The 25,361-nt window shown below is 37.8% G+C and overlaps 1 protein-coding gene across 1 annotated transcript in view; it reads left to right on the top strand.

The window, feature by feature from the left end:
• Positions 1 to 25,361, top strand: part of CHIC1 (cysteine rich hydrophobic domain 1) — a 66,875-nt gene that overhangs the window by 22,121 nt on the left and 19,393 nt on the right. Inside the window, exon 3 of the mRNA XM_028522730.2 lies at positions 4,788 to 4,943. Within this exon, the coding sequence (XP_028378531.1) occupies positions 4,788 to 4,943 (156 nt within the window). The remainder of the gene's footprint in view (positions 1 to 4,787; positions 4,944 to 25,361) is intronic.

Raw genomic sequence — 25,361 nt, 5'->3', positions numbered from 1 at the left:
AATTGACCATAGAGACATGGTTTTATTTCTGGGCTCTCTTCTGTTCCATTGATCTGTGTGTCTGTTCTTATGCCAGTACCAGACTGTTTTGATTCCAGTGGCCTTATATTATAATTTGATACCAGGTATTGTGATCCCTCCTACTTTGTTCTTCTTTCTTAAGATTGCGAGCCCTGGCTAGCATAGCTCAGTGGATTGAGTGCGGGCTGCGAACCAAGGTGTCGCAGGTTCGATTCCCAATCAGGGTACATGCCTGGGTTGCAGGCCATGACCCCCAGCAACTGCACATTGATGTTTCTCTCCCTCTCTCTCTCTCTCTCTGTCATTCTCCCTCCCTTCCCTCTCTAAAAATAAATAATAAAATCTTAAAGTACAAAGAGTTTTATGTACCTGTATAAATTTTAAAAAAAGATTGCTGTGGCTGTTCAGGGTCATTTTTGGTTCCATACAAAGTTTTGAAATACTTGTTCTAAATCTGTGAAACATGTTGTTGGTATTTTAATAGGGATTGCATTGAATCTATAGATTGCTTTGGGTAGTATGGACATTTTAATGATTTTTTTCTTCCCATCCATCAACATAGTACATGCTTCTATTTGTACCTTCCTTAATTTGTTTCTTTAGTGGTTCATAGTTTTCCGAGTACAGGTCTTTTACCTCCTTGGTTGAATTGTTTCCTAAGCACTTTATTTTTCTTGTTGCTCTAGTAAGTGGGATTCTTTTCCTAGTTTCTGTTTCTGATACTTCATTGTTGGTATACAGAAATGCCTTAGAGTTCTGAATACTGACTTTGTATCCTGCTATTTTGCCAAATTCACCTTTTAGATGGAGTAGTTTTTTGGTGGAACCTGTAGGATCTATGTATACCATCATGCCATCTGCAAATAACTACAGTTTTACTTTCCCCTTTCAAATCTGGATGCTTTTTATTTCTTTTTCTTGTATGATCACTGTGGGCTATAACATCCAATACTATATTGAATAGAAGTGATGAAAGCAGACATCCTTTTCTTGTTCCTGATCTTAGTGGGAAAGGTTTTAGTTTTTGCCCATTAAGTATGATGTTGGCTGTAGGTTTCTCATATATGATCTTTATTATGTTGAAGTATGCTCCCTCTACTCCCACTTTGCTGAGCATTTTTATCATAAATGGTTGCCATACTTTATCAAATTCTTTTGCAGTGTCTATTGATATCATGTGTATTTTGTCTTTACTTTGTTTGTGTTGTATATTATGCCTATTGATTTATTAATATTATACCATTCTTGCATCCCTGGGATAAATCCCACTTAGTCATTGATGATCCTTTTGATGTTTTGCTGGATGTGGTTGGCCAATATTTTGTTGAGGATTTTAGCATTATGCTGATCAGTGATATTGGCCTGTAGTTTTCTTTCTTTGTTGGGTCTTTACCTGGTTTTGGAGTTAGGATAATACTAGCCTCATAAAAAAAGTTGAAGAGTCTTCCTTCTTCTTCAGTTTTTATTGAATAGTTTGAGAAAGATAGGCATTAGCTGTTTCCTAAGTATTTGGTAAAATTTGCCTGTGAAGCCATCTGGTCCAGGACTTTTGTGTGCTGGGAGTTTTTTGATTACTGCTTTAATTCCACTAATAGCTATTAGTTTATGCAGGCTTTCTGTTTCTTCTTGATTCAGTTTTGGAAGATCATGTGTTTCTAGAAATGTGTCCATTTTGCCCAGGTTTTCAAATTTCTTGGTATATAGTTTTTCCTAGTAATTTCTTAACAATCCTCTGTATTTCTGTGGTATTGGTTGTAATTTCTCCTCTTTTGTTTCTGATTTTATTTATTTGGTCCCTCTCTTTTTTTTCTTGATGAGTCTGCTTAAAGGATTGTCAGTTTTGTTTACCTTTCAAAGAATCACTGACCCTTTGGATTCTGGATTTATTGATCCTTAGAATTCTTCTTTTAGTCTCAATGTCATTTAATTCTGTTCTGATCTTGGTTATTTCCTTCCTTCTACTCCGTCTGGGCTTTGTTTGTTGTTGCTCCTCTAGTTCTTGTAGATTTAGGGTTAGGTTGTTTATTTTAAATGCTTCTATGTTTTTTAGGTAGGCCTGTAATGCTATGAACTTCCCTCTCAGAACTTCCTTTACTGTGTGCATGGGTTTTGACCTGTTGTGTGTTCATTTTCATTTGTTTCCAGAAACTTTTTTATTTCTTTCCTATCTCATTGTTAACACATTTATTATGTAATAGCATGTTATTTGGTCTCCATGAATTAGAATGTTTTGGGGTTTTTTCCTTGATGTCGGTTTCTGGTTTCATTGTCATCTGAGAAGATGCTTCATATGAATTCAATTTTCTTGAATTTGTTGAGGCTTGTTTTGTGTCCTATGATGTGGTCTGTGTCTGAAGATGTTCCATGTGCATTTGAAAAGAATGTATATTTTAATTATTTGGGGTGAAAGGTTCTGTATATATCAAGTAAGTCCATTTGATCTAGAGTGTTGTTCAATGCCACAGTATCCTTGCTGATTCTTTGCTTGGAAGATCTATCCATTGCTGACAATAGGGTGTTAAAATCCCCTGTGATGAATGTGTTGCTATGAATATCTTTCTTAAAGTCCTCCAAGTTTTCCTTATATATTTTGGTGCTCCTGTGTTGGGTGTATATATGTTTAGAATGTTTAGAATCTTCTTGATGGATTGTTTCCTTAAGCGTTATGTAGTGTCCTCCTTTGTCTCTCTTTATGGCCTTTGTTTTGAAGTCTATTTTGTCTGATATAAATATTGCTTCCCCAGCTTTTTTTCAGGACTGTTTGTTTGGAATATTTTTTCCATCACTTCACCTTCAGTCTTGTAGGTCTTTTATTTTGAGGTCATTCTCTTGTAGACAGCATATAGCAGGTCATGTTTTCTTATCCATTCAACTACCCTGTTTCTTTTGTTTGGAGCACTTAATCCATTTACATTTAAGGTTATTATTGTTAGGTACTTATTCATTTCCATTTTCCCTTCATTCTTGTGTTCCCCTCTCTTTTTCTTTATCTTCTTAAAACCATCCCTTGTGCATGTCTTGCAATGTGGTTTGGTGATGATGTGTTCTTTTCATCTTTTTTTTTTTAATCTGGAGAACTCCTTTTTTTTTTTTTTGCCTTCCATTTTAAATGAGAGTCTTGCTGGGTAGAGTAGTCTTGGTTGCAGGCCTTTGCCTACTACTTGGAATATTTATTGCCATTCCCTTCTGGCTTGTAGTGTTTCCGCTGAGTAATCTGCTGATAGCCTTATTGGAGCTCCTTTGTTTGTTACTGGCTCTTTCTCCCTTGTTGCCTTTAATATTCTCTGTTTGTCTTTAAATTTTGCCATTTTAATTATGATGTTTCTTAGATTGGGCCCCTTTGGATTCATCTGGATTTGGATCTTCTGTGCTTCCTGGGCTTGCATGACTTTTTCTCTCATCACGTTAGGGAAGTTTTCATCATTGCTTTTTCAAACAGGTTTCCTATCCCTTCCTCTTCGGCTTCTGTTATTCCTATGATATGGATATTATTGTGTTTCATGTTGTACTGCATCTCCCTTAAACCCCTTTCATTCTTTTTTAGTTTTTTTTTTTTCATTTTGTTGCTCTGTGAATTTTTTTTCTACCTTGTCCTCCAGCTCACTGATTCAATCCTCTGCTTCATCTAGCCTGCTCTTAATTCTTTCTACTATGTTCTTCAATTCAGAAATTGTATTCTTCATTTCCTCCTGGCTCTTATTGATAGTTTCTATGCCCTTTTTCATGTTGGTATAGTTCGCAGTAAGTTCTTTGTAGGTTTCCTGGAGTTCTTTGTAATTCTCACTGAGCTCATTGAACTTCCTTATAACCATTATTTTGTACGCAATGTTTGGTAGCTTACTTGCCTCTATTTCATTTAGCACTCTTTCTGGGGATTCCTTCTTTCCTTTCGATTGGGAGTTCTTTCTTTATCTCCCCATTTTAGGGGGGACTCTTGTTTGTTTCTGTGTGTTAGATTGATCTGCTTTAACTCCCTGTCTTCATGGTGTAAACTTCCATGGTAGAAAACCTGTGTGATACAGTGGTGCAGTCTCCTTGATCTCCTGATCTTGATGCTCTTGGGATGCCCTTTATGCTGTTTTTGTTAGATCTATGGTTGTAACTGGGTTTGGATTGTTGTTGGGTCATTCTTTGGTGGGTCCTTTCCTCCAGCTGGCTGACTGAGAGTAACTCAGCTATGTCTGAAGACCAGTTCTTGCATGTAATCAGCTCAGACTTTTATTAGTGTACCTTTTACCTACAAACAATGGAAACAATGCCAAGTGTTAAAGTTGTTATGTGGCAAATTTGCCAGGATGAAAAGGTTTGAGAGTTGTCTTTTTAAACTTTATCCAAGAATATTGCTAAAGTCTAATTTTAATTCCATTTCCTCTGGTAGTATATAGGTTCTGATCTTAGTCAACTGCTAGTTAGAGTGATTGGAAACTATAAATAATATTGCCTTAATATTGAGAATATTTGGTAAGAAAACTGCTTGATGAGTATCCTTTACCACCAATTTTATTGTTGTCATTTTACTGTTGGTAATTTCAGAAGATTGTTTTCAAAAATCAGAATAAATTCTATAAATATGAAATTACATTGTTTTTGCTTTCTCATGTCTTCCAGGAGTATGTAATATATATTTATTGGGGAAGATAGAGAAGAAATATATTTGAACCTGTAATTCCTTAAAGTATTTGTAACAAGACAAACATTTTCTTTCACTTTAGATATAAATAGTGGAAAGTTGCCCACAACCTTTTAAGATTGTACCCTTGTTGTAGGTTGCCCCGGAAGAGTTTAAGACCAGCATTGGCCGTGTGAATGCGTGTTTGAAAAAGGCTCTCCCAGTCAATGTGAAATGGCTGCTATGTGGTTGTCTCTGCTGTTGTTGCACACTGGGTTGCAGCCTGTGGCCTGTTATTTGTCTCAACAAAAGAGTGAGTAACCATTTATTGTACAATAATGATAAAAACTAATCTTTGTTAAACACTAGCTATATGCCAAGTATGTTGTATGATTTATTTAATTATGACAGCAGTTCTATCCTCATTTGAGAGATAAGCTCTGGGACAGAGAGATTTAGAAATTTAACCAGACTTTATCAATGCTTTATCACTTCATATGAGTTCCCATCATTTTCAATAAAAGTAATGTTAATGGAGTACTTAAATAAGTATAAATGATTAGGCTACTTTTTCTTTTCACAAAACCCCACACTGTGATTTAAAACATTTCAAAGCTACATGTAAATGGGAGAGATTCTTCTGATCTTAAGAAAGCCAGAAGTGAGAGCAAACTAAAAAGTTTGTTGGGTGCTGGAATCCTGGTTAGTTCTGAACATGTTGAAACAACATTCAATATGACATTGCTAGTTTTGTCATGATTTAAGGCTACTATCTTAATCTCATCTTCTTACCATTTTATCAAAGCTTTCAAATGTTTTTTCCCTGGTGGGTAGATATCTTTAAACTTTTTAATTGACTCCAACAAAGAAAATTAATTCATTTTGCTTAAATTTCTTTTCCCAGTAACACAATAATGATTTTATTTAAACTTTTAAATAATAATTAACCTACTGAACTATATTCAAAATCACAGCACCCCATGGGGGTATAATTAGTGGTACAATTATTTCATAAAGGCCAAAAAATTCCAAAGATGTACTCATTTCTTCCTTTCCATCTTTCTCCTGCTATCTTTAATGACTGCTTTAAAAAAAAAAACAGTAAAATACTGTCACACCTATAGCTTTTTTAATGGAAAAGTTAAACATTTTATTAATTCACTTGGTAACTATTAGTAGGTCAGAGCTTTACTTTAAATATAGCTTAGTCTCTTGTTTGTCAAAGCATGTACAGTATTCTCAAATGGCTTTCTATAAGTTAAAAAAATGACAACATAATTTTTTTCCCAAATTCTCATGTCTTTTAAAAGTTACAAATCAATAACTCCTATCCATCCCCATTATTTTTAATATGCATTAATATGCATTACAAACAATGCTTCAATATACATTAATTATATTTGGATTTTTCATCACACAAATATAATCCATTTCAATTACTTAAGAACTGATTTTTTCCATTTTAATATTATCCAGGATATATCTTTTTTTCTGGCAAGCTGCTTAGCCTTTGTGTGTTTATTAATACCTTCTTCACAAGGCCTAAAATAAAGAGAAGCAATTTTCTTAATCACGTGATTTTATTATGAGTACTTCTGATAGAATATTCCATGGAAAATGATATTGATACTGATGCTGTGATTTTTCCCTAGTCCCCATTACTTTGGTTAATGAAGAATTCACATTGATGTTGAAGTATCAGTATATTCTTAAATCACTAATTTTTCCATTTAAAAAGGTTTATGCTCTTTTTCATGGAGCCTTGGAGGTCATCCACTGCTTCAGGATGAAGCTGAACATATCTTTTCCAGCCAATGGCTGCAAGAAACTTATTGAAGTGGACTATGAATGCAAACTTCATACCTTTTATGAGAAGTATATGGCCACAAAAGTTGCTGATAATTTGGGTGAAGAATGGAAGAGTTATATGGTTCTAATCAGTGATGGGAATGACAAACAAGTTTTCCCCATGAAGCAGAATGTCTTGACCCCTGGCCACATCTGTCTACTGCTAAAGGGCATTCGTGTTATAGACCAAGGAGGACTAGAGAGAGAAAGCTCAGATCTGTTCAGGGTTGCAGTGTGAATGCCAATATGAGTGTTCTCAGACTTCAGCATTGTAGAAAAGAGGGAGAAAGATATGTCTGGTCTCATAGATACTACTCTGCCATGTCACCTGGGGCTCAAAAGAGCTAGCAGAATCCACAAACTTTTCAATCTCTCAAAAGATAATGTCCACCAATGTGTTGTAAGAAATCCCCTAAACAAAGATGGTAAGAAACCTAGGACTGCCCTGGCTGGTGTGGTTCAATGTATTGACCACAAGCCTATGAACTGAAAGGTTGCTGGTTCAATTACCAGTCAAGGCACATTCCTGGGTTGTGGGCCAGGTCCTTAGCTGAAGGCGCATGAGAGGCAATCAATCGATGTTTCTCTCCCTCTCCTTCTCCTTCTCTTCCCCTTTCTCTAAAAATAAATTTAAAAAAATATTTTTAAAGAGAAACCTAAGACCAATGCACCCAAGATTCAGTGTATTGTCACTCCACACATCCTACAAGATAAACATTAGGACTTCCAGCCAAGATGAGGGTGTAGGTAGACATACTGTGCCTCCTTGCACAACCAAAATAAAGACAACAATTTGGAAACAAAAAACAACCAGTACTGTTAGAAAATTGAACTGTATGGAAGTCCGACAACCAAGGAGTTAAAGTAGACACATTCATCCAGACTGGTAGGAGAGCGGCCAGGAAGGAGAAAGCTCATGGCAGGGTGGCTGGGAGACCCTGGGTGCTCGAGGCAGCAGCTGGTGGACCCTGGGCATGTAGGTGGTGGCTGGCGGACCCAGCGACGCGGCGGATCATGGAGAGGCGTGGTGCACAAGGCAGCTGGTGGACCAGGCTGTCCCATATTCGTGCACAGATAAACCAGGTGAAACGGGAGCAAGACAGACCTCACAATCCAGGGCCCCAGTTCGAGGAAATAAAGCCTCAAAACACTGATTGAAAACACCTGCGTGGGTTAAGGTGCTGGGAGAAACTCCTAGCCTCACAGGAGAGTTCATTAGAGAGACCAACAGAGTCCTAGAATGTACACAAACTCACCCACATGGGAATCAGCACCAGAAGGGCCCAATTTGCTTGTGAGAAGCAGGGGGAAGTGACTGAAATTCGTCAGAGAGCGGAGCAAACGCTATTGGTCCCTCTCAGACCCCTGCCCCATATATAGCATAACAAAGCAGCGACATGGGTTGCCCCACCCTGGTGAACACCCTAAGGCTCTGCCCCTCACACGTAACAGGCACGTCAAGACAAAAAAATGGCCTGAATGACAGAACAAATCAAAATTCCAGAAAAAATACAACTAAGCAACGAATAGATAGTCAACCTATCAGATGCACAGTTCAAAACACTGGTGATCAGGATGCTCACAGAATTGGTTGAATTTGGTCGCAAATTAGATGAAAAAATGCAGGTTACCATAAAAGAAATGAAGGAAAATGCACAGGGAACCAATAGTGATGGGAAGGAAACTGGGACTCAAATCAATGGAGTGGACCAGAAGGAAGAAAGAAACAACAAACAGAACAGAATGAAGAAACAAGAATTTAAAAAAATGAGGAGAGACTTAGGAACTTCTAGGACATCTCTAAACATTCTAGCATCCGAATTATAGGGGTACCAGAAGGGGAAGAGAAAGAGCAACAAGTAGAAAAATTATTTGAACAAATAATAAAGCAGAACTCCCCCAATGTGGCAAAGGAAATAGACTTCCAGGAAGTCCAGGAAGCTCAGAGAGTCCCAGAGAAGTTGGACTCAAGGAGGAACACACCAAGGCACCTCATAATTACATTACCCAAGAGTAAAATGAAGGAGGGAATCCTAGAAGCAGCAAGAGAAAAGGAGACAGTTACCTACAAAGGAGTTCCCATCAGACTGTCAGCTGATTTCTCAAAAGAGACCTTCCAGGCAAGAAGGGGCTGGAAAGAAGTATTCCAAGTCATGAAAGGCAAGAACCTACATCCAAGATTGCTCTATCCAGCAAAGCTTTCATTTAGAATGTAAGGGCAGGTAATGTGCTTCTCAGATAAGGTGAAGTTAAAGGAGTTCATCATACCAAGCTTTTATTATATAAAATGTTAAAGGGACTTATGTAAGGAAAAGTACATAAAAACATGTACAGTAAAATGATAATAAACTCACAATTATTGACAACCACACCTGAAACAAAACAAACTAAGCAAACAACTAGAACAGGAACAGGATCACAGAAATGGAGATCACATGGACGGTTATCAGCAGGGAGGGGGAGAGGGGAGAATGGGGGGAAAGGTACCAGGAATAAAAAACATAAATAGTAGGTGTAAAATAGACAGGGGGAGGTTAAGAGTAGTATAGGAAATGGAGAACCCAAAGAACTTACATATTCGACCCATGGACATGAGCTAAAGAGGGACAGTAATGCTGGTAGGAGGGGTGGTGCAGGACAGAGGGGAATAAAGGGGAGAAAAAATGGGACAACTGTAATAGCATAATCAATAAAATATACTTAAAAAAGAAATGTGCAGTCTATATTTTCTTCTATTTCAAGTCTTACATTTAAGTTTTAATATAGTTGTTTTTTTTTTCACATATCTTCCCAGTTTTTCCATCACCATTTTGTATAGACTGACTTTACACCAATATATGTTCTTGCTTCTGTTGTCATATAGCAGTTGAACCTAAAAGGGTGGGTGTCTTTCTGAATTCTCTATTTTGGTCCATTGAGCTATGTGTCTTTTTTATGCCACTTCCATGCCCTTTTGATTACTATAACCTTATAGTACAGTTTGATAAAAAGGTACTATGATACCTCCAAACTTATTCTTTAAGATTTCTGTGACTATTTGCAGTCTTTAGTGGTTTTGTATAAATTTGGAATACTTATTCTAGCTCTGTGAAAAACACTATTGGTATTTTGATAAGGGTTGCACTGAATCTGTAGATTGCTTTGGGTAGTATGGACATGTTAACAACGTTAATTCTTTTTCCATGAGCAGAGTATATGCTTCCATTTATCTGTATCTTCTTTAATTTCCTTTGTTAATGTCATATATTTATACTTTTCCCAGTACAGGTCTTTTACAACCTAAGTTAAGTTTATTTCTAGATATTTTATTTTAATGAAGTTTTAAATAGGATTGTTTTATTAATTTCTCTTTCTGATAATTCATTATTAGTGTATAAAATGGAAATGATTGCTGAATATTTATCTTGTATTTTGATACTTTACTGAATTCATTCACCAGTTTTAGTAGTTTCTTGGTGAAGTGTTTATTTTTTGTTGTTGTTATGCATTGGTTTCAGGTGTACACCTTAGTGGTTATACAATTATATACTTTACAAAGTGTTCCTCTTGATGTTTCCAGTAGCCTGACTACCACCTTACATGGTTATCACAATATCAAACTATCTTTATCATGCTTTACTTACTTCCCCATGATTATTTTGTAGTTAGAAATTTGTGCTTCTTAGTTCCTTCACCTCTTTCACCCAATGTCCCAACATCCCCTCCCCTCTGGCAACCACCAGTTCTCTCTCTGTGTCTGTGAGTCTGTTTCTGTTTCATTCCTTTATTTTGTTCCTTCATTCCACATGTCAGTGAAGGTATATGGCATTTGTCTCTCTGGCTGATTTATTTCACTGAGCATAGTAACTTCCAGGTCCATCCATACTGTTACAAATGGTAAGATTTCGTTCATTTTCATGGCTGAGTAATATTCCATTGTGTGTATGCACCACTGCTTTTTTACCCACTCATTTGCTGATGGGCACTTTGGTTGCTTTCATATTGTGGTTACTGTAAGTAATGCTGCAGTGAGCATAAGGGTGCATATATTCTTTCAAATTATTGTCTTGGGGTTCTTCAGATAAATCCCCAGAAGTTAGAATCAGTGGGTCATAACACAGTTCTATTTTTAATTTTGTAAGAATTTTTTCTTTATTTTTAGAGAGAGAGGGGAAGGGAGGGGGAAAGGAAAGAAGAGAAACATTGATATGAGAGAGAAGCATCAGTCAATTGCCTCTTGCAGTGAGGGACCTGGCCTACAACCCAGGCATATGCCCTGACAGGGAATCGAACTGGCAACCTTTTTGTTTGTGGGAGGATACCCACCCCACTGAGCCACACTAGTCAGGGATAATTCAAACTATTTTTATTTTTTTTTCTTGAGATTTCTTCCTGCCCTGTGTATTATTTAGAAGTATGCTATTTAAGCACCAAGTGTTTTGAAATTTTCCAACTATCTTTCTGTTATTGGTTTCTATTTTAATTCCAGTGTGGTCTGAGAACAAACATTGTATGATTTCTATTTTTGCAATATGTTAAGATGTGTTTTATGACCCAGAATGTGGTTAATGTCCCACAGGGGCAGGATGTTGGTGCTCCGATGTTGTCTGTAGCTGTCCACTGGGTGCACTGGCCCTGGGGTTTCCCTAGGTGGTGCAGGCCAAGGTCAGCCCCCAGCTGTGTTCTGCCCCTGGCCACCCTGCCTGAGCTATAATGCAACCTGAGATGGCCATTACTTGTGCTGGGCTTGGAGATTCCCAGGCAAAGCCAAGCTGTGAATCTAAGCTGGCTGCTGCTACTGCTGGGCCTGGGGCTCACTGAGGCCAACTGCTTCTTTTTTGAGAGGATTTAAGAAGTATGAAGCATGATCCAAGACCAGCTATTATATTCATATGGAAAAGCAGCTTGGGTGGGCCTGTATGCTGGGTGGGGCAGCATCTCTGGGGATCTCCAAAGTGGGTCAAACAGTATCAGGTAGGTAGAGTCTCAGATAGGCACCAGCCTGCTGGCTCTGTGGGAGATTGCCTAGAAAAGGGACAAAGGCTGTGCTGGCCTTGGTGCCAGATAGCTCAGCTTCCCCCTACATGCCACTGGTGCCACTCAAGCTGCCACCCCAGTGCAGGAGCACAGAGGGAGTGAGTCTGAGTAGGTGAGTCTGTGTGTGGGTTCTTTAAGAGGAACTGCTTAGGGCTCTATAAGTTTCTTCCACCAACTCAATTCCCACTGGTTTTTGCAGCCAGCAGTTGTGGGGACTTAATCTCCATGGCATTGGTACCCTGAGCTGGGACCCCTGGTGTGGGGCTGGGAATCCTCACTCCCAAGATATCTCTCCCGAATTTTTATCCACCACATGTGGATGTGGAACCAGCCCAATCCACGTCTGCACAACTCTTACCAATCTGGATGGATCTGGTTTCTTTAATTCTGTAGTTGTCAGACTTCCATTCAGCTTGGTTTCTGACTGTTCTTAGTAACAGTTCTATATTTTAGTTGTAATTTTGACGTTGTTGTGCAAAGAAGCAAGCCATGTTTGCCTACACTGCCATCTATGCCGGCAGCCTAGTCTGTTTTGTCTTTACTTTCAAAATGGGTTTCTTGTAGACAACACATAGTTGAGTCTTATTTTTGGGTCCACTCTGACAGTCTCTGTCTTTCATTGAAGTATTGTGAGTATTGATATAGTTGGGAAAATAATTGCTATGTCTGTTATTTTTTTCTATTCTTTTCTCTTGGTCTTTGTTTATATTTTTGGCTACCAGTCTTTTTCAACCTTCTCTGGACTAATTGAGTATTTCATATGCTATTATCTGTTATACTACCTTAGCATACCAGTAATCCTACATTTTTATCTTTTAATTTATTTTTAAAGATTTCATTTATTTTTAGAGAGAAGGAAGGGGATGGAGAAACAGGAGAGAAACATCGATGTGAGAGACAGCATCTATAAGTTGCTTCTCACACACACCCCAACTGAGACCAAACCTGTAACCTGCACATGTGCCCTGACCAGGAATCAAACTGGCGACTTTTCACTCTGCAGGGGTGATGCCTAACCAACTGAGCCACACTGGCCAGAGCTTTTTTATTTTTTAATGTTTGCCCACTATAAGTGATTTTACAAGCAATCCAGATTCACTTTAAAATAATGCAATACTACTTTTCAGTTAGTACAAGTATCTTATTACATCAGTGGTACTTTTAACACTTTAAATGCAGTTATGCATTGCTTAATGATGGAGATATACTCTGAGAAATGCATTATTAGGTAACTTTGTTCTGCAAACACCATAGAGTGCACTTACACAAACTTAGAATGCTATAAGCCTATTACATACCTAGGCTGTATGGTGTACTATTATCATATACGCAGTCCATCATTGACCAAAATGTTGTTGTGTGGCATATGACTGTAGTTCATTCCACTCTCTTCTCGGCTTGCCTGATTTCTAAAGAGATGCTCAATGTAACTCTTACCCTTGCTCCTTTAGATGTAAGGTATTTTTCCCCTTTGCCTTCTTTCAAGATTTTTCCTTGATTTTCTTCACTTGGAATATTAAGATCAGTCAGTATAGATTTGGAGTTATTTATCCAGCTTTGAATTTTCTAAGCTTCCTCTATCTATGGTTTGTTGCCTTTTATTTATTTTGGGAAATTCTCTTACTGCTTTAAATATTTCTTCTGGTCTTTTCTCTCTTTACTTTCTGGTATTTCTATTATGTGTCTTGCTCCTTCTGTAATTTTATCATACTTCTTAGATATTCTATTCACTTTTTCTGTTTTTTACTCTTATTTTAGTTTTGGACATTTCTATTGATGTATCTTCAGTCTTCACCAATCATTTCCTTGACCATGTTCAATCTGTAGATAGACCCATCAAAGGTATTCTTCATTTCTGTTATGATATTTAGATTTTCTACCATTTTCTTTTCATTTTCTTTATAGTTTCCATGTCTCTGCTAACATCTGTTCTTTCATATTGTCCACTTTTTACATTAGAGTGTATAGCATATTAATTTTAGTTGACTTATATTTCCAGTCTGATAATTTCAACATCTTTGCCATTTCTGAGTCTGGTTCTGATGCTTCCTCTTTGTTTACAGACGGTTTCTTTTGTCTTTATTTTTTAAGATTTTATTTATTTATTTTTAAAGAGACAGGAAGGGAGGGAGAAAGAAAGGGGGAGAAACATAGATGCATGAGAGAAAAATCTATCTGTTACCTCTCATACTTGTCCCACCTGGGGATGGGACCACAACCCAAGCATGTGCCCTTACTGGGAACCAAACTGATGACCTTTCACTTTGCAGGATGATGCCCAACCAAATGAGCCACATTGATCAAGGCTGCTTTCTTTTGTCATTTAGTATGATTTGTCATTTTTGTTTGAAAGCTACACATAATGTACTGAGGTAAATAGGCTTTTAAAATAAGATTTTGTGTTTGTCTGGCTAGGAGTTTGGCTGTGTTTACTATTTAGTATAGCTGTCAGTGTTGGAAGCTAAACTTTCCCTGATATCCTTGTTTTTGTCTGGCTTTTTTTGTTTGTTTGTTTCTTTCTTTCTTTTTCAAATTTCCCTAGAGACCTCATTTGAGGTCCACAATCCTTTCAGTTGTATTATAAAATAGAAACCTTATTGATGTTTTGGTAATGTGCTGGGGGACTGGATAGTACTATGATTTGGCTTAAGTTTTTTAGTGAGCCACTGCCCCTTTGCTGTGACCTTCACAAGTGCTTCTCAATTCTCTTTTGTTTTGTTTTCCCCTTTAGGTGGGACAAGAAAGCTAGAAGGTGATAGAGTTGTATATCTTACTTTTCCAAGATTGGTTAGACACTGGTGAAACCCCAGTAGGTACAATAGTTTCTCTTGAGAGCAGGCTTTGTTAAGAGAATATTCTGGACATATTTAAAAATGGAAAGACAAAGGCATTTTTCTCAAGTCGCTATGAGAACCTGATAGGGCTCCAGGTAATAAAACTCATAAAGGTGTGGGAATCTCCTCCAAGACTGGGCCCTCTTGGAATTTGTAACTCTCAAGTTTTTCCTCAATGAACTTCTAGCAATTCATCAATTAAAGTTCAGATTCTTCTACACTAGAAACTGGTTCTCACAGTTTTCCTTTCTTCCATTTCTACTCTGATAAATTGTGCTTCTTCATATCCATCTGTTCATCTCTTCAATTCAGGGATCACTGGTGTGTCTTATGCTCTCACTTCTCTAACAAATCTGAGAGAAGTTGTTGATTTTCATGTTCAGGTTCTTTTTTCTTGATGTGTGGACAGGAGAAACAACTTCCAAGCTCCTTACATGCCTAAATGTTATTACCTTTGTTTTTTAAGTTAATTTGATGCATATAGGATTCTTGGTTGACAGACTTCTTTCTTTCATCACTTTCAGTTTGGTTTTTCATTCTTTATTATGCCCTACATTATTTCTACTGAGAACTCAACAATTACTTATATTGTAGATTCCTTATAAGTGATGTCTTTTACATCTTTCTGTTTTTATGATTTTCTATTTTTTCATGGCTTTCAATATTTTACTGTGATGTTTCTGCTATGAATCATCTTGTATTTGTCCTACTTGGACTTCTTGAGCTCCTTGGATGTGTAGATAAATATATTTCATTAAATTTGGGAAATTTTCTGTCACTGTTTAATTAAATATTTCTTTTTTATTTTATTTCTATATTTTTAGAGAGAAGGGAAGGGAGGGAGAAAGAGAAGGAGAAAAACATGGAGGTGTGAGAGAAACATCAATTGGTTGCCTCTTACATGCCTCCAACTAGGGACCTGGCCTGCAACCCAGGCATGTACCCTGACCGGGGATTCAACCAGTGACCTTTCACTTCACAGGCCAACACTCAATCCATTGAGCCACACCAGCCAAGACGTATTAAGTATTTCTTTTATTTTATTCTTGTTCTTGTCTTGATGCTGTACTCTCAATATATGCTCCCCTTTGGTACACTTAATGATATTTACCATTTCTGTTTTCTTTGTGTTGTTGATATTGTATATCTTTTGCTTTCTCTTCATTGATTATTGCTCCTGTTCAAATGTACTTTTGTACCCGTATACTGAATTGATTATTTTCAGTTATTGTACTCAACTCCAGAATTCCACTTGATTTTTTAAATTATTTCATGTATTTATTTTCAGAGAAGGGAGGGAGAAAGAGAGGGAGAGAAACATCAATGTGTGGTTGCCTCTCATGCAGGTTAGGGAAGTTTTCTTTTATTATTTCTTCAAACAGATTTTCTATCCCTTGCTCACTTTCTTCTCTTTCTAGTATCCCTATTATGTCAATATTGTTATGATTCCTGCTGTCCCAAAGTTCCTTTATGCCATCATCATTCTTTTTACATCTTTTTTTTGTTTTGTTGCTCTGACTGGGTGTTTTTTTCTACCTTGTCTCCCAAATCATTGATTTGATCTTCTGTTTCATGTAGCCTGCTTTGAATTCCTTCTAGTGTATTCTTCATTTCAGATGTTTTATTATTCACTTCCAACTGGTTCTTTTTTATGGTTTCTTTGTCCTTTTTCAATCTGTTGTAGCTCCCACTAATTTCCTTGTAATTCTCACCAAGTTCCTTGAGCAACCGTATTACCATTACTTTGAAGTCTATGTCTGATAAATTGCTTGCCTCAATTTCATTTAGCTCCTTTCCTTTAGTTTGGGGGTTGTTTCTTTGTCTCCCCACTTTAGCTGACTCTTTCTGTTTGTTTCTACTTATTAGATAGATCTGCTTTGACTCCCTGTCTTCGTGGAGTGGCTCCTCATGTGATAGGAGTCCATGGGACTCAGTAATGTAGTCTCCTTGATCTCTTGAGCTGGATGCTCTAGGAATGCCCCTTATGCAGTTTATGTGTACTCTCCTCTTATACTTGGTTCTTGATTGTTGTTGGCCCATTCATTGGTGCATTCTCCTCACCATTGGGCTGTCTGAGAGGCTCAATCCCCAACATGTCTTGTACACTGTTCTAAAGGTACTAACAGAAAACAAACAAAATAGCACAGAAAACAAAACCCACAGAAGCAAAAGTATCCCCCAATAACAACAGCAAAATCAATGACAAAAGAGCAAAGAATAATGAAGGTGGAAGAACACTAAGAATATTATAAGAAAAAAAAAGAATATGAGATGACCGAAGGAAAGAAAAATGATTTTGAATGGCTAGAGGAAGGAGACAATAAGAATAAGGAATAGAAACAGGGAATCTCCGCTAAAGATCAAAGAAAAGGAAAAATAAAATTTTAAAAACATAAGAAAAGGAAGGAAAAAGACAAAATGGAAGAAGAAAAGGGAAGAATAACATACAAGATGTAAAACTGCAAAATTAGAGAAAATAAGAAAAAATTTAAGTAAACAACCAGAAACACTGAAGTAAAGAACAAACTAACAGTAACCAGAGGGGAACGGGGAGAGGGATAATGGGGGAAAATAGGAAAATAAGAGAAGGGCTATCAAGGAACATGTATAAAGGACATGTGGACAAAGCCAAAGAGAGTAGGTTTGAAGGTGGGAGGCAGGGATGGGTGGGGCAGGGACAGCGTGGTAGGGTGAAAATGGGACAACTGTACTTGAACAATAAATTTTAAAAAAAGAAAAATGATAGAAAGCTATGCAAAAGAAAAATGATGAAAAAGAACAAAATGGAATTTGTTTCGGTAGAGTTTAGTGCTTGCCTGCTGGCTTCTCCCTCTGGATACTACTCTGAGGTTGTTTGAAGCTGCTGTAAGTCAATGTTAGATGCTGTCCACATTTAGTTCTCACCAGCCTGTTTGAAGCTACAAGCAATCCACAGTTTGTGGCTGTCTCCTTTGGGCTTCACTGCATCTGGGATGGACCTTGCTGCTCTGCGAGGCTGGCTTTTTATCAGCACAGGGCCCAGGGGTGGGTCAACTAATGACTGAGAGGACCAGAGGAACCACCTCCACCTGCTTCTGCCTGTGGTCCTGACTTTAGTCTTAGCCTAGCCACTGACTAGTCTATTTCTGCAAAGGCCTCTGGTGGAATTGGGAGGATGGGAGCCTTCAATCTCTGATGGAAGGTACCCTGTAGACTTCAGGGAAGCTGGTGGGAGTGTTCCCCAATCCCTGCACCACACATCTAAGTCTGTCCTTATTATTTCCCCGAACTCAGCAAAGCCAAGCCCCTAGTAAGAATGTGAGTGGGACCTCCAGAGCCCAGAGGTTGGGTCTGCCGGAAACTGGGAGAGTGTTCCTAGGCTCTCTCATGAGAGGAAGCACCAGCCTGGTTCCTTGAAAAATGTATGGGATGGCCATGACCTAGAGCCAGTCTAACACCCCTCAGTCCATCTATGTTACTATTGCCTCAGTAGGATATAAGATGCAGGTTGGGGGATAGTAAAAACATTTATTTTTATTTTTTTTTAAAAAGATGCAAGGTGGGCAAACAGGATTCCAGAGGGTCTAGTGAGTGGAATTCCAGAGGATGAGGCTTGAAGGATTCTAGAGGCTGGAATTCCTATGGAGTGGGGTAATTATCTTTCCCCTGGGAGGGGCTTGCTCTTCTCAAGAAAAATGGCTGCTGTGGTATGGAGGTATGTCTTAGCACCTGAACCCAGCAGTTGTTTCCCCATACCTCTCCCCCAAGCCTCCTACTCCAGACTCTCCTCATGTGGCTTGAGAACATGCTACCATTCCTTCACCTGTGCCAAAGATGAGTGGCTGGGAACACAAAACTTGTGCATTGGCTCCTTATAACATAAGAGAGGAAAAAAGAAAAACTAAAAAGGTAGCTTTTTATCCAGGGGGCTCCCTCTCTCCAGTGGGCACAAATGTTAGGGCTTTTCACTGTTGGATGCTATGTGAGTGGGTGATTCCCAACACTGGTGATTTGTGCTTGAGAGCCCAGTCCAAGGACCAGGCTCTACCTATCTGGGAGAAACTCCCACAACAATTCGGCCAACTCAGCCCACTGCTACAAGAACAATGCCAGTGCCTTTTGCATCCCTGCTCTTTCTGCCACTCTTGAGGTGGTTTCTGCCCATCCTTGGTTAAGTGTCTCCTCTCCAGATAGTCTTCAGTTGTTTATTTCAGGTAGATGTTTGCCTCTTTTTCTTTTTTTAATTTAATTTTTATTTTTCTCATTACCATTTAGTCTCCTTATCCCCCAGCAATCACCACACTGTTGTCCATGTCCATGAGTCCTTTTTCCTTTTTGCTCAATCCCTCCACATCCTAACCTCCACCTACCACTAGCTGTCATCCTGCTCTCCATCTATGAGTCTGTCTCTGTTTTGCTTGTTACTTCAGTTTGTTCATTAGATTCCACATATGAGTGAAATCATATATTTCTCTTTCTATGACTGGCTTATTTCCCTTAGCATAATGTTTTCCAAGTCCATCCATACTATCACAAAGGGTAAAGTTTTCTTTTTCATAGCTGAGTAGTGTTCCACTGTGTAAATGTCCCATAGATGTTTCATCCACTCATCTACTGATGGACACTTGAGCTGTTCCCCTATCTTGATGATTAAAAATAATGCTGCTCCCTGGCTGGCGTAGCTCAGTGGATTGAGCACGGGCTGCGAACCAAAGTGTCGCAGGTTCGATTCCCAGTTAGGGCACATGCCTGGGTTGCAGGCCACGGCCCCCAGCAACCACACATTGATGTTTCTCTCTCTCTCTCTCTCTCTACCTCCCTTCCCTCTCTAAAAAATAAATAAATAAAATCTAGAAAAAAAAAGAAAAGAAAAAATTCTTTAAAAAAAAATAATAATGCTGCTATGAACATAGGGGTGCTTATGTTCTTTCAAATTAGTGTTTTGGATTCCTTCAGATATATTCCCAGAGGTGGGATCATGGGGTCAAATGACAGATCCATCTTTAATTTTTTGAAGTATCTCCATACTGCTTTCCACAGTGGCTATACCAATATGCATTTCCACCAACAGTGCAAAAGGACTCCCCTCTTTCCACATCCTCAACAGCACTTGTTTATTTATTGATAATAGCCACTCTGACAGATGTGAGATGATATCTCATTGTGGTTTTAATTTGCACTTCTCTGATGGTTAGTGATGTTGAGCATCTTTTCATGTGTCTGTTGACCATCTGTATGTCCTCTTTGGAGAAGTGTCTGTTCGGGTCCTTTGCCCACATTTTAATTAAGTTGTTTGTTTGGGGGGTGTTGAATTTTGTAAGTACTTTATAAATTTTGGATATTAACCCCTTATCAGATATATCAGCGAATATGTCCTCCCATTCAGTGGGTTATATTTTCATTTTGTTGATGATTTCCTTTGCTGTGCAAAAACTTTTTAGTTTGATGTAGTCCCATTTGTTTATTATTTCCATTTGTTTCCCTTGTCAAGGAAGATATATCAAATAAAATATTGTTACGAGCAATGTCTGAGATTTTTCTGCCTATGTTTTCTTCTATGATTTTTATGGTTTGGGGCCTAACATTTAAGTCTTTCATCCAATTTGAGTTTATTCTTGTGTGTGGTGTAAGACAGTGGTCAAGTTTCATATTACTGCACATATCTATCAAATTTTCCCCAAACCATCTATTGAATAAACAATCTTTAGCCCATTGTATGTGCTTGCTTTGTGTGTCAAATATTAATTGATTATAAAGGTGTGGGTTTATTTCTGGGCTCTCTATTCTGTTTTATTGATCTTTGTGTCTATTTTTATGCCAGTATCATGCTATTTTGTTTACTATGGCCCTTTAGTAATGCTTGATCTTAGGTAGCATGATTCCTCCAACTTTGTTCTTCTTTCTCAGGATCACAAAAGGCCTTTGTAGGGCCTTTTGTGGTTCTGTATAAATTTTTGAAATATTTGTTCTAGTTCTGTAAAATACATCATCATACTCTTCATAGGAATCACATTGACTCTATAGATTGCTTTGTGGAATATGGATATTTTAGTGATGTTAACTATTTCTATCCATGAACACAGTATGTACTTTTACTTATGTGTATCTTCTTCAGTTTCTTTCTCCGGTGTCTTATAATGTTCTGAGTGCAGGTCTTTTACATTCTTGGTTAGGTTTATTCCTAGGTATTACATTCTTTTTGAAGCAAGTGTGAATAGGTTTTCTTAATTTCCATTTAGGTTAGCTTGTTATTGGCATATAAAAATGGAACTGGTTTCTGGATATTAATTTTGTATACTGCTACTTTGCTGAATTCATTTATCAGTTCTAGTAGTTTCTTGGTGGAATCTCTGAGACTCTCTATGTACAGTATCATGTCATCTGCAAGTAATGACTGTTTTACCTCTTCCTTTCCAATTTGGATGCTTTCTTGCATCCAAAAAAAAGAAGCTTTTTTGCTCCTTCTTGTCTCATTGCTTGGCCAGAACTTCCAGTACTATGTTGAATAAGAGAGGTGAAAGTGGACATCCCTGTCTTGTTCCCGATCTTAAGGGGAGCGCTTGTAGTTTTTGCCCATTGAGTATGATCCCATCAGTGGGTATATTATATATGGCCTTTATTATGTTTAGGTATGTTCCCTCTAGTCCCACTTTGCTGAGAGTTTTATCATAAATGAGAGCCGAATTTTATCAAAAGATTATTCTGCATCTATTGATATCATCATGTGGTTAGTATCCTTCATTTTGTTTATGTTGTGTATCACAATTGTTGATTTGTGAATGTTGTACCAACCTTGCATTCCCAGAATAAATTCCACTTGATCACAGTGTATGATCTGTTTAATGCATTACTGTATTCGGTTTGCTAATACTTTGCTGAAGATTTTAGCGTCTGTGTTCATCAGGGATATTGGCCTATAATTTTTTTTCTTTGGAGTGTCTTTATCAGGTTATGGAATTAGGATAGTGTTGGCCTCATAAAGTGAATTTGGGAGCCTGTCCTCCTGTTGAATTTTATGAAATATTTTGAGAAGTAGAGGTGTTAGTTCTTCTCAGAATGTTTGGCAAAATTGACCTGTGAAGCCATGCAGTCTAGGGTTTTTGTTTCTTGGGAGTTTTTTTATTACTGCTTCAATTTCACTAGGTGCCATCTGTCTATTCAGATTCTCTGATTCTTCCTGATTTAGTTTGGGAAGATTGTATGTTTCTAGGAATTTATCCATTTTGCCCAGGTTGTCAAGTTTCTTGGCATATATTTGTTTCAATATTTTCTTACAATCCTTTGTATTTATTTGGTGTCAGTTACTATTTCTCCTCTTTCATTTCTGATTTTATTTATTTGGGTCCTCTTTCTTCTTTTTCCTGATGAGTCTGGTTAAAGGTTTTTCAATTCTGCTTATCTTTTCAAAGAACCAGCTCTTGCATTCATTGAAATTTTTTATCATTTTTTTAGACTCTATTTATTTCTGCTCTGGTCTTTATTATTTCCTTCCTTCTACTCACTTTAGGCTTTGTTTTTCTTTTTTAAAGTATTTTTTATTGATTCTGCAATTATAGTTTTCCCGATATTTCCCTCTTTATCCCCCCTCCATCCTGCCCGCTCAACCCTCCAGCATTCCCTCCTCCTTAGTTCATGTCCATGGGTTGTACATATAAGTTCTTTGAGTCCTCTGTTTCATATACCATTTTTTATCTTTCCTCATCTATTTTACACCTTCTAATTATGCTTCTTCTTCCCTGTACCTTTCCCCCCCCCATTCCTCCCTTCCCATTCCCTTCTGAACTCCCTCTGTGTGATGTTCATTTCTCTGATTCTGTTCCTTTTCTGGCAGTTCTCTTAGTTTTTGTTTTTGTTGTTTTTCTTTTCTTTTAGGTTCCTTTGTTAATAGTTATGAGTTTGTTGTCATTTTATTGTTCATATTTTTATCTTCTTTTATCTTAGATAAGCCCCTTTAACATTTCATGTAGTAAGGGCTTTGTGATGATGAACTCCTTTAACTTGACCTTATCTGGGAAGCACTTTATCTGCCCTTCTATTCTAAATGAAAGTTTTGCTGGATAGAGTAATCTCGGATGTAGGTCCTTGCCTTTCATGACTTGGAATACTTCTTTCCAGCCCCTTGCCTGTGAGATTTCTTCTGAGAAATCAGCTGATAGCCTTATGGGAACTCCTTTGTAGGTAACTGTCTCCTTTTCTCTTGCTGCTCTTAGGATTTTCTCTTTGACTTTAATTTTGAGTAACTTGATTGTTATGGGCCTTTGTGTGTTCCTCTTTGGGTCCAACTTCTTTGGGACTCTCTGAGCATCCTGGACTTCCTGGAAGTCTATTTCATTTGCCAGATTGGGGAAGTTTTCCTTTATTATTTGTTCCAATAAGTTTTCAATTTCTTGCTGTTGCTCTTCTCCTTCTGGCACCCTTACAATTCAGATATTGGAATGTTTCAGGTTGTCCCATTGAGTCCTCAGCCTCTCTTCATTTTTTCGGATTATTGTTTCTTCATTCTGATCCAGTTGGATGTTTATTTCTTCCTTTTGTTCCAAATCGCTGCTTTGAATCCTGGTTTCCTTCTTGTCACTGTCGGTTCCCTGAATATTTTTCTTTATTTCATTTTGGGTATCTTTAATTTGTTCTTTCATTTTTGGACCAAGCTCAATCAGTTCTGTGAGCATTTTGATCACCAGGGCTTTAAATTCTCCATCAGATAGGTTGGCAATGTCCTCATCACTTAGTTCTGAGGTTTATCTGTGTTCTTTCATTTGAGCCATATTTCTTTGTCTTGTCACACCTGAGAAGTTGTAAGGAGCAGGGCCTTAGGTATTCACCTGGTTGGAGCAATCCTCTTTGCTGTGCCACCTGTGGGGGAGGGGCCAGAGAAGGAGCAACGCAACTCACCTGCTCGTCTCTAGCGCACTTTACAACAGACTCTTGAGTCAGACTGAAAGTATGTCCCACCGCAGCAACCCCAACCGTTAGCCCACAGTCAGCTCTGAGTCTCAGTTTTCCCCTTAAGTCATCCCTTCTGCGCAGCTCCACCTAGCTTGGCAGTCAGCTCTGCCCCTCAGCCCCCTTGCCGCAGTTTTTCTGAGTCACCCACCCAGAGGGGTCTGCCTTACCAGTCTGGTTGTTCTGGTTGATTTTTTTCTTTAATTCCTTGGTTGTCAGAGTTCCATGCAGTTTGATTTTCAAGTGCTTCTGGTTGTTTATTGATTTTAGATTTCTTGTTATCCTACTTTTGGTTGTGAGAGGAAGTCAAGGGTTTCTACCTATGCCTCCACCTTGGCCGGAACTCTCCTGTTTGTTTGTTTGTTTGTTTGTTTCAAGTTCCTTGAAGTATAAAGTTACATTGTTTATTTGAGCTTTTTCTTGTTTTTTTGTTTGTTTGTTTTTTTGAGATAGGCCTATAATGCTATAAATTTCCCTCTGAGGATTGTTTTCCCAGTGTCCCACAGATTTTGGATTGCTGTGTCCTCATTTTCATTTGTTTCAAGGTATCTTTTGATTTCTTCCTTGATCTTGTTGTTGACCTATTCATTGTTAAATAGCATGTTATTTGTAATCCATGTCTTTGCATGTTTTTCAGTGTTCTTGTGATTGATTTCTAGTTTCATAGCATTGTAGTAAAAAAGATGCTTGATATGATTTCAGTCGTGTTGAAATTATTGAGACTTGTTTTGTGTCCTAGCATATGGTCTCTCCTAGAAAATATTCCATTTGCACTTGAGAAGTATGACATTCTGTTGCTTTGGGGTAAAATGCTCTGAAGATATCAATTAAATCATTTGATCTAGAGTGTGGATAAGGCTGCTGTCTCCTTGTTGATTTTCTGTCTAGAAGATCTATCCATTGTAGTCAATAGAGTCTTAAAATCTCCAACATGACTGTATTTCTGTTGTTCTCTCCCTTATGTTCACTAAGATTTGCGTTACATATTTAGGTGCTCCTGTGGTGGGTGCCTAAATGTTTACTAGGGTTTATATCCTTTTGTTGGATTGTTCCCTTTGTCGTTATGTAGTGTCCTTCTTTCTCTTACTAGCCTTGGTTTTAAAGTCTATTTTGTCATACATAAGTACTGCTACCCCAGCTTCTTTTTTTTTCTTTCCATTTGCATACAATATCTTTTCCCATTCCTTTACTTTTGGTCTGTGTGTAACTTTTGATCTGAGATCAGTCTCTTGGAGGCAGCATATATTTGGGTCTTGTTTTCTTATCCATTCAGCTACCCTGTTTCTTTTGGTTAAAGTTTCAGCCATTTACATTTAAGGTGTTATTTATAGATACATATTTAGTGCCATTTTATTGTTAGACTATTTCTCTCTCTTTTTTCTTTCTCTTTTTCTTCTTCTTCAAGCAAGCCCTCTAACATTTGTTGCAGTACTGATTTGGTGTTAACTACTTTAGCTTTTTCTTTTCTGGGAAGCTCCTTATTTCTCCTTCGATTTTAAATGATAGCCCTCCTAGGTAAAGTAGTCTTGGTTGTAGATCCTTGCTTTTTCATCACCTTGAATATTTCACTCCACGTCCTTCTGGCCTGAAAGTTTCTGTTGAGAAATCAGATGACAGTTTAATTGGTGCTCCCTTGTATGTAACTACGTGCTTTTTTTCCTACAGCTTTTAGGACTCTCACCTTGTCTTTAAGCATTGCCAATTTAATTATGATGTGTCTCAATGTAGGCCTCTTTGGGTCCAACTTGTTTGGGACTCTCTGAGCTTTCTGGATTTGTGTGTCTTTTCTCTTCACCAGATTAAGAAAGTGTTCAGTCATTATTTCTACAAATAGGTTCTTGATCCTTTGTTCACACTCTTCTCTTTCTTGTAGTCCCATGATGTGGATGTTGTTATGCTTCATGTTGTCTGAAATGTTTTTTAAACTGTCCTCATTTTTTAAAATTCTTTTTTCTGTGGGGCCTGTGGCATAATGGTTACTACAAGAGGCTCTCAACCAAGTAATTGGAATTAAATTCTTTTTTCTTTTTGCTGCTCTGCTTGGGTGTTTTTTTCTACATTGTCTTCCAAATCACTGACTTGATCCTCTTCTTCATCTAACCTATTGTTTA

This window comes from Phyllostomus discolor, chromosome X (assembly GCF_004126475.2).
Source record: "Phyllostomus discolor isolate MPI-MPIP mPhyDis1 chromosome X, mPhyDis1.pri.v3, whole genome shotgun sequence".
Lineage (NCBI taxonomy): Eukaryota > Metazoa > Chordata > Mammalia > Chiroptera > Phyllostomidae > Phyllostomus > Phyllostomus discolor.
The sequence above is the reverse complement of the archived record's forward strand: the minus strand, read 5'-3'. Positions and strand labels throughout refer to the sequence as shown.